Consider the following 14873-nt stretch of genomic DNA (forward strand, 5'->3'; position numbering starts at 1 on the left):
ATGAATTGTATCAAAGATTCACACCCCAGTGTTTCAAGCCACTAGGCCTTCTTGATGCCTCAAGCAGTCTTCAAAGCACTGTCATAAACTGAGTGGCCATGTTTATTTGCATGGCATTTTGCATTCAATTAAAAAAAATATGTTACTAATGCTGGAATATTTTATTTTTAACTGTGATGCATTGTGGTATAAGGATTTTTGTTTTAGCACTGTAACTGTCCTTGTTACAGTTGGGTTAAAAGTGATAGAGTAGGATTGCCACAAAGTACCCGAGTAATAAAATCTGTAGGTCAAAATTCTCCTCTCACTTTCCACAGGCATGGGAAACTGGCTCCTCAGCATTCTCCTCCAGCCTCATGGAAGCTCTTCTTGTGAGAGCTCCATGAGGAACTGGATCCATGACTAGGGAGCCAGGGAGAGGGGTGGGAGGACAGCTGCTCACTAGGGCATCACCACACTCCAAAACCATAGGGCATACCAAACCAAGTGCAAACTCACTATGTTTCCAGCCACCTTCTGAGAGCAACCTATAGGGGTCCCTACTTCACTTTAGTTCAGGAGCGGGCAAACTTTTTGGCCTGAGGGCCACATCGGATTTTGGAAATTGTATAGCGGGCCAGTTAGGGGAGGCTGTGCCTCCCCAAACAGCCAGGCATGGCCTGCCCCCTCCCCCCCCGCTGCTTCTTGCCCCGACGCGCCCCCGCCCCCCCCCGAACTCCTGCCCCATCCAACCCTCCCCGTTCTCTGACAGCCCCCCCCGGGACCCCTGCCCCATCCACCCCCCGCTCCCTGTCCCCTGACCGCCCCCGGAACCTCTGCCCATGATTGCCCCCTGCTGCCCCATTCAATCCCTTCTCTCATTCCTGAAGGCCCCCCAGAACCCCTGCCCCATCCAACCACCCCTTCTCCCTGTCCCCTGACCGCCCCAAGAACCCCTGCCCCTGACTGCCCCCCATCACCCCATCCAACCCCCCTCTCCTTCCTGACTGCCCCCCTGGGACCCCTGCCCCCATTCAACCCCCCTGTTCCCCACCCTCTAACCTCCGCAACCCCTGTCCACACCCCCGCCCCCTGACCACCACCCCGAACTCCCCTGCTCTCTATCCAACCCCCCCTGCTCCCTGCCCTCTTACCGTGCTGCATGGAACACCGGTGGCTGGCAGTGCTACAGCCGCGCTGCCCGGCTGGAGCCAGCCACGCCACCGCACAGCACCGGGTCAGGCCGGGCTCTGCAGCTGCACTGCCCCAGGAGCTCGCAGCCCTGCCTCCCAGAGCATTGCGCCGGTGGCGCAGTGAGCTGAAGCTGCAGGGGAGGGAGGACAGCAGGGGAGGAGCCAGGGTCTAGCCTCCCGGGCCAGGAGCTCAGGGGCCATGCAGGAGGGTCCGTAGTTTGCCCACCTCTGCTTTAGATGTTTTTCATTTTCAGATCTAGTAGATTATTGCAGAATTCAGTCTTCTGTTAACTGCTTTCTTCTCCCTAACTTAATTACAATGTATGCCTTAACAATGCAAGAACAGTAGTATCTACATAAATTTAGATACTGTGTAACAAAACCTATATGTAGTTACAAACTATCACAGTCTACAAAGCATTATCTATAAACCTTTCAGAAAGTGACAGAAACACTGTTATATGTTTTCACAGACTGAAAGTTCACCATGAGCCAAATTTATGTTTCGTTATTAGAAGCAACCCCTTACCAAATAGAGTTAGTCATATAATATTAATGAAAGGTATTGACAAATTTACTGGTTTTTGTCACATAATTTATTCTCCAGGTGTACTTTGCTCTATTCAAATAGTTCTAAAGTTTATCAGAAATGCTTTGCTGAATATATTATTCAATTGTTATTCATTATTTGTATTGCAGTGGTGCCAAGAGGCCCTATTTATGGACTGGAGGGGCCATCTGTACTAGATAATATATAACGCTAAGACTATAACCAAACAATGGGCCCTGCTCCAAAGAGTTTACAATCTAACAGATACCTTGGAAACTAATTCAATATCATATCAACCAGCTTCAGTCCCAAATACTGGCAAACATGAGATACCCAGCACATGTTAATAACTTGTATCACTAAACAAAATCAGGGTTTCACAGATATTCAACTTAGACAGAGGCACCTTGCCATGAAAATTCTGGCCTTGGATAGGGGATTCTGGGGAATCACAGTGGGGCTGCAGGTGAGCAGGCAGTAAATACATCTGAAACATAATAAGAAAATTTATTTTTATTCACTTAAGTGTAGCGCTGGAGGGGGCATATTTCGATCTGGGAGAGGGGTTTCAATTGTTTCTTCTGTAGCTACCACTTCAAAATTCAGCTTTCCATCTCTAATTTATTTGAGCATGAGCTTTCGTGAGCTACAGCTCACTTCATCGGAGCTCATGAAAGCTCATGCTCAAATAAATTGGTTAGTCTCTAAGGTGCCACAAGTACTCCTTTTCTTTTTTGCGAATAAAGACTAACACGGCTGTTACTCTGAAACCTTTCCATCTCTGAGTCTTAAGTCATTCTTTCAGACCTTCATCCTCTGTAGCCCAGTTTGCATATTACATTGATCAAAGCGGCAAACAATTGAGGGTTTGAGCTTTTTACTTTTTATTGATCTGAATATTTTACAAGACGTTCTGTGTGGTAGTAAAACAGAGATTACATACAATGTAGTACAAACAAAACTACACAATCCATAGTCACCAAAAACTCACAGATACAAAATTCTCACTGGTCCCAGAGAAAAAATAAAAGCATTAACAGTAAAGTACATATAGTCTATTGTCAACTCCTATCTATGAATAAACACTGAAGGTGAGATTTTGTGCTGCGCCTCTAAGAGGGGCAGCACAGAATTCACAGCCCAGGACTTGCCTGATCCTGGGCTGCTCCAGTGGAGTGGCCCCCAGCATAATTTAGACCACCTTGGAAGCTTGTCTGTGTTACAGCAGCATCCCCACGCTGCTGTGTGAACCACAGTGCTGTTCAGAATCTTATCTGAGCAATACTGTACATTATGGCCTCACCGCTAACACATCTCTACATTCACCAGTCCTACCCCTGGCATGCCCTTTACACCAGGGCTTACAAATGGGCCCTTAGAAAGCAGCCGTAGAGCTGTCTTTGATCTGCACCAGGGGAACTCCAGCAACCAAATACAAGACTTTTAGGATATGCTACACAGCAATGTAAGCCTAGGGTAAGTGGGACTCAAGTCAGGTCAGGGAACCCTGGGCTTGATCATCTACATTGCATTTTAACCCTCAGTTAAGAATTTTCTGACCCATGCTCGAACCTAGGGCTCTGTTGTCCACACTGCAGTGCACAGGCATGAGTCAAAGTAAACATGGAAAAAGGAGGAAAAACAGAGGAAAAACACACACACCAGTCTGGTGCAGTACAGTGTGCTCCAGCACACCCCAGGGAACCTTATACCTGCTCCTGCTGCACCCTGGCAGGCAGGGATAAAGGATTCCCAGGGAGGCTGCAGGGAAGTTTTGGGACTGGCTCCCACTCTCTGCCCTTACAGTGCATGCTGCCCAGACACCTCTGCACACATAGCCCCAGGATGGGCCAGGAGCAAGGGCCAGAGAATGGAGTGGGACCAAGCAGCTGCCCTCCAGAGAGAGGGAGAAGAGCTCCCAGCTCGGCACGGGAGGAGGGCGAGCCCCAACATCCTGGCTGCTCCCACTCCCTGCAGGGCAGCCGCTTGGTCCCTGCTCCGCTCTCTGCCCCCCCCTTGCCCTCCATGGGGCTGTGTGTGCAGGAGCACCCGGGCTGCATGCACTGCCAGGGAGGCGAGTGAGAGCCAGCCCCCAAATTTCCCCACAGCAAGGAGGAGCCAGAGCCACCACCAGGGGAGGCTGTGGGGAGGTTTTGGGGCTGGCTCCCACTCAGCACCCTGACAGAGCATACAGTCCAGGTCCTTCTGCACACACAGCCCCAGGGGGGTCCGGGAGCAAGGGACAGAGTGGAGCAGGAACCAGGTGGCTACCCTGCAGGGAGGGGGAAGCAGCGGAGCTTTTGGCTCGGCACAGCCAAAGAAGGGATGGACCCCAACATCCTAGCAGCTGGGAGTTGCCTCCCACTTGTCAGCTTTGCTCCCTGCTCAGGGCAAGTTCTGCACAGCAGCCAGGAGGAGCTGGAGCTACCACCACGAGGGGAGCAGGAATGAGGAGCGCACTTGGCCAGGCAATAATGGCACTTCAGTCGCTGTTCTGGCTGCCTGCAGTGCTGCTGTTCTGCCGCAGGGAACTCTGGGATACAGCCAGAGGACTTCCGGGACCTGAGTCAAGCACACAGGAAAGCAATAGGACTCAGACCTTAGGTCCCAGTTTAACACTGGCTCGGACCATCCAGTGGGACCTGGGAGCTCTAAGTTAATACAATTAGTGGGTGGGTGCAAGGAGGATTAGTCTTGCGCCCAGGCTCAAGCCCAGGTTTACACTTCTGTGTAGACATAGCCTTAGTAACACTTTATGCTGCACTGATCCTTGTATCTGGTGTAAAGGGGCTGGAGAGGAGGTAAGGATCTCACCCTACAATGTTCTAGTCAGGTAGAAGATAGAATTCTGAGGCAATCTAACTGTAATCTGTTGTCTGGCTGTAAAACCATGTACGGAAGTGTAGAGCTGATCTGCTGACTGCTCTTTATCCAGAACAAGTGGATTTCATTAGCTTCACTAAGGAATGGAAAAGGCCAGAGTCTCTCTGAGACAAAAGAGGGGATCCACAGAGGAGTAGGACTTCCAGCAGAGACAGACCATACTCCCCATTCAGGAGGGTTTGGGACTTAGGCTTGTGACCCTGATCCTGCAATTCTGTGACTGGTCATAGGGGTTTACTCACACAGTTCTCAGGACTAGACTGGTAACTACAGTCTTGCCTTAAGGTTTTGTTACTTTAATTATGAATAAAGATTAACCCCAGGAAGGGAGGCTTGAGTTTAGCAGTATCAGCTGTATGGATAATGTATTTGCTGCCCCTACAGTTTTGGTGTCCTCTATAAATATGATCACTGTTGAATTTATGCTAAAAGAAATATCCAACAAAGAAAGAGATGAAGCAGCCATACAGGATAAAAAGATGTACTCTATATTTTGTAGTTTAATTGGTCCAATAATAATCCAAATCCTATTACAGTATGTGACTGCACTATAAATTGTAAGAAGCTTGAAAACTAACAGATACTGCACTAATCTATTATGATACCTATTACTCACCAAGCCGCATGGAAGTGCTCCACTGACCACCAGTTTACTACTTGAGAACCACTGAGATAATAGCAAGTGAAAGAATTTCCATATTTGTTTTTTCCTCACTGGATAACCAATAAGGCAACACGTAACCCAAAAAATATAAATACACCAGCAAGGATAGAATACAACTTACTGTATTGTATATTTTTGCTATTTCTCCCAAGGATGAGAAGGCCCCTTAAAACAATCATTATGCTTGTCTACATGGGAAGTTATTCCTGATTAACTCCATTTGTGGATGGAGAATAATAATAGTGCCTTATTGCAAATAAACTTAATCCACTTCCAAAATGGATTCACAGTGGGTTACGTTAATTTGGGATAAAACACTCTTATTCTGGAATATTAGCATCTACACATGGAGATAATCAGAAATAGTTTATCTGTTTTAAACTCACACACTACTTTATTCTGGATTAATCTTCATGTGTAGATTAGCCCTTTGTTAGCTGTATTACAAACCATGTGTCAGTTCACTATAATATTCTGTTTTGTTTCATGAAAGCAGCAATAGCCTCAAACAATGTTATAAAACTAAATGAAAATTGGAAAGTATATTTTTAAAAAATTCACACAGGTTGTGAAAAATAATATAAACACTATATACATTATAAGAAAAGGAGACACACTTGGTCTCCATTGTGAGTACTGAATGCTCATAGAGTTTAACACCAGAAGGGACCACCAAATCATCTAGTCTGATCTCCTGAATATCACAGGTCACCAACACCACCCAGACCAGTACACTAAACCCAAGAACTGAAAATAGACCAAAGTATTACAGCCCACAGAATACTAATCTATCACATGCCACAGGCAGAGAATAGGAGGGATCAAAGTGCACCAATGCCCAAGGCCCCTGCAATGGCAGGGAATTGATTCTTTTATATCCATCTCTTTTTTCTGGCCTGATGATCCACAAACTTTGCTGCTTTCTTGCTTCCTCTGCTGCGGTAAAGATACAAGTATTCCTGAAACTATGGCAGATGGTGCTAGATATAATACCATCATAACTTTCCCAATTGTTTTTTAATAATTAAAAGGGAAGATCTTTTGGCAGTAAGTATTTTTCAATAATACTTACCATCTCTTTTAAAAAATGCATTTATATCCAACACAATGCTCATTGAAACCAATGGTAAAATTTCCACTAATCCAATGGATGCTTATCAGAATGTCTAAGAGCTAAGTACTGTTATTTTTATTTTATTAACAAAAAAGAGTATTATATAATTAAGTATCACAGTATCTTTATAATGTAGATTATTTTTCCTTTAAAAAGTACTTAGTAATAATATCCTAGATGGATTGGGCCATACACAAAATTAAAGACGAACATGTCTTTTTTTATTCTTTGACCACTCGTTCCTAAAGTCTTCTGGCCCTAAAATGGCTGTATCAACACTGATTTAAAAGTACTTCCAACATCTATATGGTCAAACACAAGTCTATACTGATTCAGTTACAACAACGAAGGGAGAAGCCATAAATAAAATAACAGTGCTAGTTGAGGTGTCCTCTAAGAACTAAAGATTGGATACCAGTTTCCAGTAATATTATATTTGGGCAGTAGGAACAAGATGAACCTCTGAATTCTCCTATTATATATATATAGGCCATTGCCCTGCCCAGATTTCCACTAATGTAAAATTTGCTTACCCAAAGGGAAAAAATATTTTCAGGATAATTATTTCCAAAATGATCAACTGAGAATGTAAAACCATACTCCAGAATTAGAAAAGAGGGATTTAAAAGTTCTCAGTAGACCTGTAGCCCCTTCAGTACATGTCCCCAAAATTAAGTGCTGGGAAGGGAGTCCAAGAAAAATAGAGCAGATAATGTAATGCTACAGTAACAACTCATGCACAGGCCAATAACCAATTCATTCTGGTGGCACAGCAGGGAGCAAATAAAAAAAAAACCACATCAAAATCCAGGCCACAATTCAGATCTACAAATGCTTCACTACTGGGTCCTAAGCGGAGAGAAAAAAACTTCATCTGAAAACCATCAGGCTGAGGAGACACAAGATAAAAGAGACAGTGCCAAGGGAGGACATGAGCTAAAGTTAAATAAACAAACAGACTCTGCTGCAGTAGGAGTCTCAAAACTATTTTCAATAACCCCTTGTTTAGATATTAATTGTCTCAACAGTGGTTCACCAGCTCCTCCTCCCAGTACTCAGGACACCATCCCATCAGCTCCTGTTTCCAGTGCAAAAGAGCAGCAGGATGATGACTCACTGGCTTCTCCCATACCAGTTCAGCATGGTGACAGCTCTCTGGCTCCTCCTCCCCACAGCACACAAGCTCAGCAAAGTGGTGTCACACCAACTTCTTTCAGCATGGAGTCTCATCAAGGCAGAAACTCACCAGCTCCTACTTCCAACCAGGGCTCCAGACAGGATTTCAGGAGCTCCGACAAGAAGTAAAAGTGGACCCTTCACAGCAGTTCAGGCAGACACTGGAGGATAGGGACAGTAGAAAATGGGCAGACAGAAGTGACACTTAATAGTGTGTTCAGACCCTAGCAACAGTTGGCAAAGATACTGGAAGAGGAATAGAGGTCTGGGGCCAATTTTCTGATTTGTAATGAAAATCCCACAGTATAGAAAAAAAATTCAAAATGCTTCAATATCTTCAGATTTAAGATATTATAAAATATATGCATGTCCTACTGTAGTTCAGAATGGATTAAAATTTGTTCCAAAATAATACAAATGTTCTCTATAACCAGATAATGGACACAGTATATAAGATAATGCCAAAAATAAAACCAAGAGGAGCTTCACAGCCCAGACCAAACACCCATCTATACATATGAGAGAAAGATCTTTAGTCTTCCAGACAGAAGAAGGTTTTTTACTATAATCCAAGGGACCCTGAGTGGTTTAAAACAAGGACAGACAATGCAGTGTTAGGATGCAGATAGTGTTAGCCTTCAGAGGGATGAAAAAACAGGGACTCAAAGGCCCAGATCTACAGAGACTTAGGCACCTAAACCCCAAAGGGGTTCCCTTTGTTGATCCAGGCTGAGGATACTATTGGATCAGCAGGAGTGGTTCCCTCAGGAGCTGCTGCTCTTTTGCCCTATTAAGGGGAGTTGGGGAGAAGAGGGAGCTAAGGCTCACTTTTATCTCTAAGGGGTTGGGAGGAGGCTCAGGTTTCTTTTGGCCTAGATGCATGGGGGACCTGGAGCATCTTTTCTCCTCTGGAGACAGTAGGGGTGTGGTTGTCAGCATGTAAGCATTTTGCCAGGGCAGTTCTCCATATTAGCCCCCACCGGGTTCTATATGTGGTCTGGTGAATTTTAGATTATTTCTTCGAAGGGTGTGAGAGAAAAGGCAAATTACAGTAACCCGAAGGCCGATAAAATCACCTGGCATCACTCAGGTGAAAAACTGTCACTTCAACAAAGTTGTGTGTCTTTCTCCACTACATTTCCCACAACTCCCACTCTGTTCACCTAGCCCCCTCTGGCTCTTCTATCTGCACCTGCCCTATTCCGTTTTACCTCATGAGAGGAGGTGCAGGAGATGGACACCGGATGACCTCCTCTTCAGGGCTCCTTTCTGCCAGTGCCCTGGCTTTACAAAGTTTAGTTGGTTCACAAATCCCAAATATCCCTTTTTTTACTGAATGTGAGGAGTCCTTTCTCTTTCTCTCCAGGGACTAGAAAGCGGGTTATGGGGGGGGGTATGGGGGGCTCCTGCTTCTCTTGACCTGGAGGGCAGTTCTCTTGATGAAGGCACTGTGGAGGACAAAGATACCAGCTGATGCCCATAGTGTCTGACTTGGAGAGACAGTACAACAGGAAGTATTTTCCTGCTGTGGGTGCTGTAGCCCCTCAGTAAACATGGTACCTGTCTTTGAGAGCTGACCACCCCCTTTAGCCTGGTCCACTGAATTATGAGTGTTCCACTGTGGCTGATCAAAGAGAAGCAGCCGGCAGGCCAGCTTGACTTTGGAAAGGATAGGGAGGGGTAGTAGGATTGAGAGGGACCTCTGTCTTTGAAAACCTTAGAGACAGACTTTTCCCAAAATTCTTTGCAGGGTTTTTGTTGTTGTTGTTGTTGACTCCTGGCTTCCCAAGAAATCTGTTAGTGACATATGGGCCAGTGCAAGCTTGGGTGCAGGAAGCATCAGAAATATTGCTTTTAATTTTGAGCATCTCATTCCCAGAAAGATATTGACAAATTGGAGGGAGTTCACAGAAGAGAAACAAAGTTATTGAAGAACTCATTTACAGTGGAAAAAACTAACAGAACTATATATTTTTTCCTGCCTAAGCAGTGACTAAGGATCAGAGCATATACTAATAGTCTACAAATGTTAGGGTCTAAATGTGGAGATAGAGAAGTTATTTAGATTGGTTTAAGGGGATATAAATATAAGTAACAGGATGAAGTTAAGAAAGAGAATATTTAGGGTGAACGTCAAAAAAAAAAATGTCCTGACAATAAGATGTATTAGGCTGTGAACTGGGGTCTCCAGTGCTGAAAGTGCTGAAAGCCCAGTTTATATGACAATGCACAAATAAATACACTGTAAAGAAGATTTTTCCATATGCAGGGGAATGGACTAGGTGTTCTAATAGATCTTTTCCATCTTTAACATCTATGCTTTTCCTTGTAGATAGGTCTAAGATGAAAGCAGATAAAACAACATGCTAGAAGGCTCTGACTCATGGTGTTAACCACCAGAGATAAAATATAGGTGAAAGGATGTTTTGCTACTGTGTATATATTGTACATGAACCTGTATGTATTGCATTATTAATGTATATACTTAATCATATTTTTGACGCAACTTTCTATAAAAATAAAAAAATGAAAACGTACTGTGTTCTTACTGTCATATTTTGTTCTTCTTCTGCATTCTCCTTTTATGTCTGGCTATTTCCTTTCATCAGTCTCTTTCTTTGTCCTCTACACTCCTCTCATCTATTTGCTGTAGTTCTTACTAAGCCCCAAAACTAGAGGCCCACAAAATCCATGGCCAGTGGAGGGCTTAGCCTGGATTATAAAGGCTCCCTGACCTGAAAGGCTGCCTGTGGCTGTGGTGCATTTCGTTCGCTGAGCTGCCAGCCAAGCTTCTGGACATGGGCAGCAGCAGTTTAGCCAAGGAGCTTTACAACATCTGAAGGCAGTAAGCACAACAGATGGAGTCAAACACAAATAGCTGTGCTCTGACTTTCTCTTGGCACAGGCAGATAACAGCCCTGAAAGATGTTGCTACACTCCTACAAGATTATTTCCAAGGGCTCTTCTAATCCAGAAGCCTGGTGGGCAGCAAAGGAAGAGATAATGATGCAATGCAGAGGGAAGAGAGCTGGAAAACTTGGAGGGCCGTGGCGAGAGAGTGAGGATGCTGGGATACAGAGGGAGAGAGCTGGAAGAACAGGGAAATTCTTGGTTCCACCATGGGGTTAGGAGGGAACAAAGTAATGTGTGGAGCCAACTCCTTTTCCCTCTCAAATAAAGGGCCAGAGATACTCCTCTGAACATACACAACTTCATGGTTAGTACATTTTTATTATTCACATTTCTTCATTGTTCCCCTTGTAATAATGATGGGGAAGGGGGTCCTGGGAATCCAGGAGGACTTCCTCACTCCACAACAACCCAGATTTGCTGATCTTCAGGGCAAACTGAAAAGACACAGGCACCCTTCTCACATGCTTTTCCTGGGGGGCAGGAGGATAATTGATGGAGCGGATGTTGAGAAACATGCTCATTTCAAATTATAAAGATGAGGTGACATCACACCATCGTGCGAAAAGAGGAGGTTCTAGAACAAACCTATATACTAAATGGCAACATCAACAGGAATGAATGGTAGACAAAGTGTTCTGAAGAAATTTGAAAATGTAGTGGCTGAGCTGCTAATGAAAGTATGCTCATATTAATCATCTTACACTAGAAAAGAACTGGGCAGTTGCAAGTATTATAACTATTTTTTAAAAGATGTTGGGGTGACTCTGGGAATTACAGACTACTGAGCCTTCAGTACCAGAAAAATTGGTGAAATGATATTTAAATTATGGCCATCTAGGTATTGTATGAGGAAAAAAACAAAACGTGTTTTCCCATCTACTATGATTGTTTGAGTATGACAACAAAACTGTGAATAAAGAAGAACTTTTTGCTATAATTTATTTGGTCTTCCAACAAGCCCTTGAGAAAGTTCCTTACACTAGATGATGAAAAAACTAAATAGTCATGGATTAGAAACTGTCTAAGCGACTGAAAACAAAAAGCAGGCATAGGTGGTCAATTTTCATCATGGCAAAAGTTGTTAGCTCTAGGGCCTCCAAGCATTTGCATTAGAACCAGTGTTATTTAATATATTCATTCATAATCTGATTAATGGGGTGGCACCAATCTCTCGTGAGCGCCCCCTTCTAGTTGGTTTTGTCTGCAGTGACCCCTGTCGGTGGTTTCTCAGGTGTTTTTTCAGTGACTCAGCCCTTCAGGCAAGTCACACATACTGTCTGTATGTGAATCAGAAGGGACCCCTTCCAGCGTGTACAGTCCACCAGGGGCCTATCTCAGTACCCCTCAGTTGGTGTTTCTCTAGCCCTTCCCAGACTCAATCTTTAAGTAGTCCCAGCCCTGGCATGGGGCCATACTCCCAGGACTTCCTCCCTGGAGACACTACCTTCCTGTGTCCCTCCCTGGGCGCAGTTCTTACTCAGTCCCAGCAGCCAGCCAGGAGCTCCTTCATTGTTCCCCAGGTCCCTGCCAGCAACTGTCTGAGGCTAAGTCCCAGCAACCAGCCAGGAGCTCCATTGCTCCCCCGGTCCCTGCCAGCACTGAGCTGTCCGTGGTCCTGCTCCTCTTTCAGCCAACCAGGAACACAGTTCTGTCTTCTCCAGCTCCAGGCAGCAACTGACTGCTCTGGTGCTGCTGCTTCCTTTTAGGTGGCCCTTCTGGTCCCTGATTGGTCGCTCCAGCAGCCCCTCTGACTGGTTGTCACTGGGCAGAGTGCACCCCCTGTTAGCCCCACACAGTCCTCATCATACTCCCAAAAGTAACATTTTTTTAATATGCCCCCACTTTCCACGCAAAGCAACCGATGACAAAAGAGGCTGGTGGCACTGCAGAATATGGAGGCTAATCCTTTTTTACTATGACCTCAGTGTGCTCACACATCTTGCCAAAGTCATATTCCATCACCAAACAGCATGAATCAGCAGCTCATGCCATAATAATTGCAATGCCACAAATTAGCTGTTGTCTGTTACAGTTGTTGAGGAAAAGGTTGTTTGAGTACACTCACAGTTAATTCTCAGTAACCAAACTTAGCTACATTTATTGTCTAAAGACCAAGCAATAGAATACGAAAATACATACCCTCCTTCTGAGAAGCAATTCTTATCTCACAGCATGTTCACTTCATGTAACCTATGTAGAGGGGAGGAAAATCAATTTATTTTCCAATTCTGTGCTACATAGTTTCTTTCTCTGACAAAGTATTTGTGCAGACCATGAATTCTTATCCTTGCAAGAGACTACAGCTGGATTTTTTATAGGAATCTTTTCAAAAACTAAAGTGGAAATTATAACAGGATTGACTTTCTTTCTCTTATTAGGAATCCAGTACCAGTCTTCACCATAAGACAGTTACACACACACAGAATTAATAAATTTCAGATTCCTTTTTATGTACAACACTCTAAGTATGAACCGTTAGAGCACAGCAGTTACAATGCACCCTAGCTAGACTAACATCACTAAGTAGAGATTTGTTATTTTTCCTTTAAAATGAAGAATATAACACAGGGCCTAAACCCCCAGTATATATTTATAATACCTTACAAAATCAAAATAGGCTTTGGGACTTCTGAGATCTTCTGCTTTCACATAGGCTCACCCTGGGTATTACATTGACAATTAAATAAAATATTTAAGTGTACTACATAACCAGTTGTTTCAGCATCCACACTACTCGCACATGCACAACTTTAAATAAAAAAGAAAAAACTTTACAATTACTATACAATTACTATAGCTCCAGAGGTCCCAGGTTCAATCCCACCCGACGACGACCGGGGTCTGTTGGTGTTACAAGTGGGGGCTCATCCGGGACCTCTGGAGCTAAATGCATGAGCCTCTACTGCATGAGATAAAAGCCATATGGCTCTTAGCTCAGGCTGTGGAGCAGACTCATTAACTCTCTCTCTCTCTCTACGTGGTCTCAGTGTCACTAGATGGGACAGAATACCACACCCAGGAGGTGTTTGGGCTACATATGGTAATTAATCTCTCTCACTCTAAGTGGTCTCGGTGCCACTAGATGGGACAGAACATCACACACAGGAGGCGTGTGGGTTATACTTACAAGTTCACTGTTTGGTACGTGAACGTGGCAAAGTTGTTGTTTGTGTACTAGGCACTAGATATTTATGTAAATACATTTTAGAAGTCTAATACGGATATACTATTTCGGTCCTCTGATCTCTGTCCGAGTGGATTTTTGAAATATGAGCATATGTCCGTGATTTTTCCTTGCTCATCCTTTTTCCAACATTGATTTTGGAAGATCTGCAATTCCTGGCGTGCCCTAATAGGGGCGTATGCGTTTACTGGTTTGCCACCCTTACTTCTGTGCAGCGTGGTGGCAGCGCTGCCTTCAGAGCTGAGTGGCCAGAGAGCAGTGGCTGCTGGCCAGGAGCCCAGCTCTGAAGGCAGCGCCGCCACCAGCAGCAGTGCAGAAGTAAAGGTAGCACGGTATTGACTGTTGAGTCTTTGAAAGGGATCCTGCTTGTACAATACAACTTCAGGCGCACATCTTGCAGAGACTTGCATGGCTGCTTGATGAGCAATCAACCACTGCTGAGAAAGATATGCTTTACAGAGAAATATGCATTGGCACAACAGGAAGAAGTGCAGTAGGAAAGGACTGACTGCATGTAAAAAGGTACATTAAAATGTGATTTACATTTATTTTTGAGGCTTTTACAGTTGTTATTTATAAATGTTAGATATTCAAAGTGGAAAGAAACTGTACAGTAGAAACTTTACCCCTCCTTCAGCCCCCCTGCCCTCCACCAATGTTCTCTATTTGGGAACTTGAAATATGGTAACCCTACCAGATAGGTGTGGAAGTAATTACAAAACATCTTTATTAGAATTTAAGGAAATTGTTAAAAGGAATATGTCACACTTTGAGGGAGGGCATCTTACTTACAGTTTTCAACCAGAGATAGTCCACAATATAAATATCCACCTATGTAGCTGAAAACCGATTGCCTTTGTGTGTATATGTAGAATCTGCTCTAGCAGTTGTATCTAAATATTCAGGTTGGGTATTTGAAACTCATACTAACTTGACAGGTACTGGATTAAATATCACCTTGTTGTGACACAGCAACTACTATTATAGAGGAGGAAAAAAACCAAACATAGGAAGAAAAGATCTCTTCCACAATGCAACATGGTGTGTGGTTTTCAATGCAGAATTGGCCCGGGGGTAATTGGAAGCCTTTGCACGCTACTGCTAACTCACACTGACATTTGGATTTCGCAACCCTCCCTCCCCCCCAACACACTCTCAGATAGAAGATATCTACCATTGTAGAATCACCTTTTCAGTTTTGTTCCTTTTTCCTAAAT

General features: G+C 44.1%; 1 protein-coding gene across 8 annotated transcripts in view; it reads left to right on the forward strand.

Moving 5' to 3' along the window:
• Positions 1–10682, forward strand: part of BEND6 (BEN domain containing 6) — a 113298-nt gene extending 102616 nt beyond the window's left edge. For 6 of the 8 annotated variants that reach the window (XM_074947879.1, XM_074947877.1, XM_074947878.1 and 3 more), the window contains exon 9: positions 7412–8924. In XM_074947879.1, coding sequence (XP_074803980.1) covers positions 7412–7688 — 277 coding nt within the window. In that variant the 3' untranslated portion in view covers positions 7689–8924. Of the gene's footprint in view, positions 1–7392; positions 8925–10464 lie in introns of those variants that run through there. The other 2 variants (XM_074947884.1, XM_074947885.1) reach the window with 2 other exon arrangements.
• Positions 10683–14873: the final 4191 nt, after the last annotated feature.

This window comes from Natator depressus, chromosome 3 (assembly GCF_965152275.1).
Source record: "Natator depressus isolate rNatDep1 chromosome 3, rNatDep2.hap1, whole genome shotgun sequence".
NCBI lineage: Eukaryota > Metazoa > Chordata > Testudines > Cheloniidae > Natator > Natator depressus.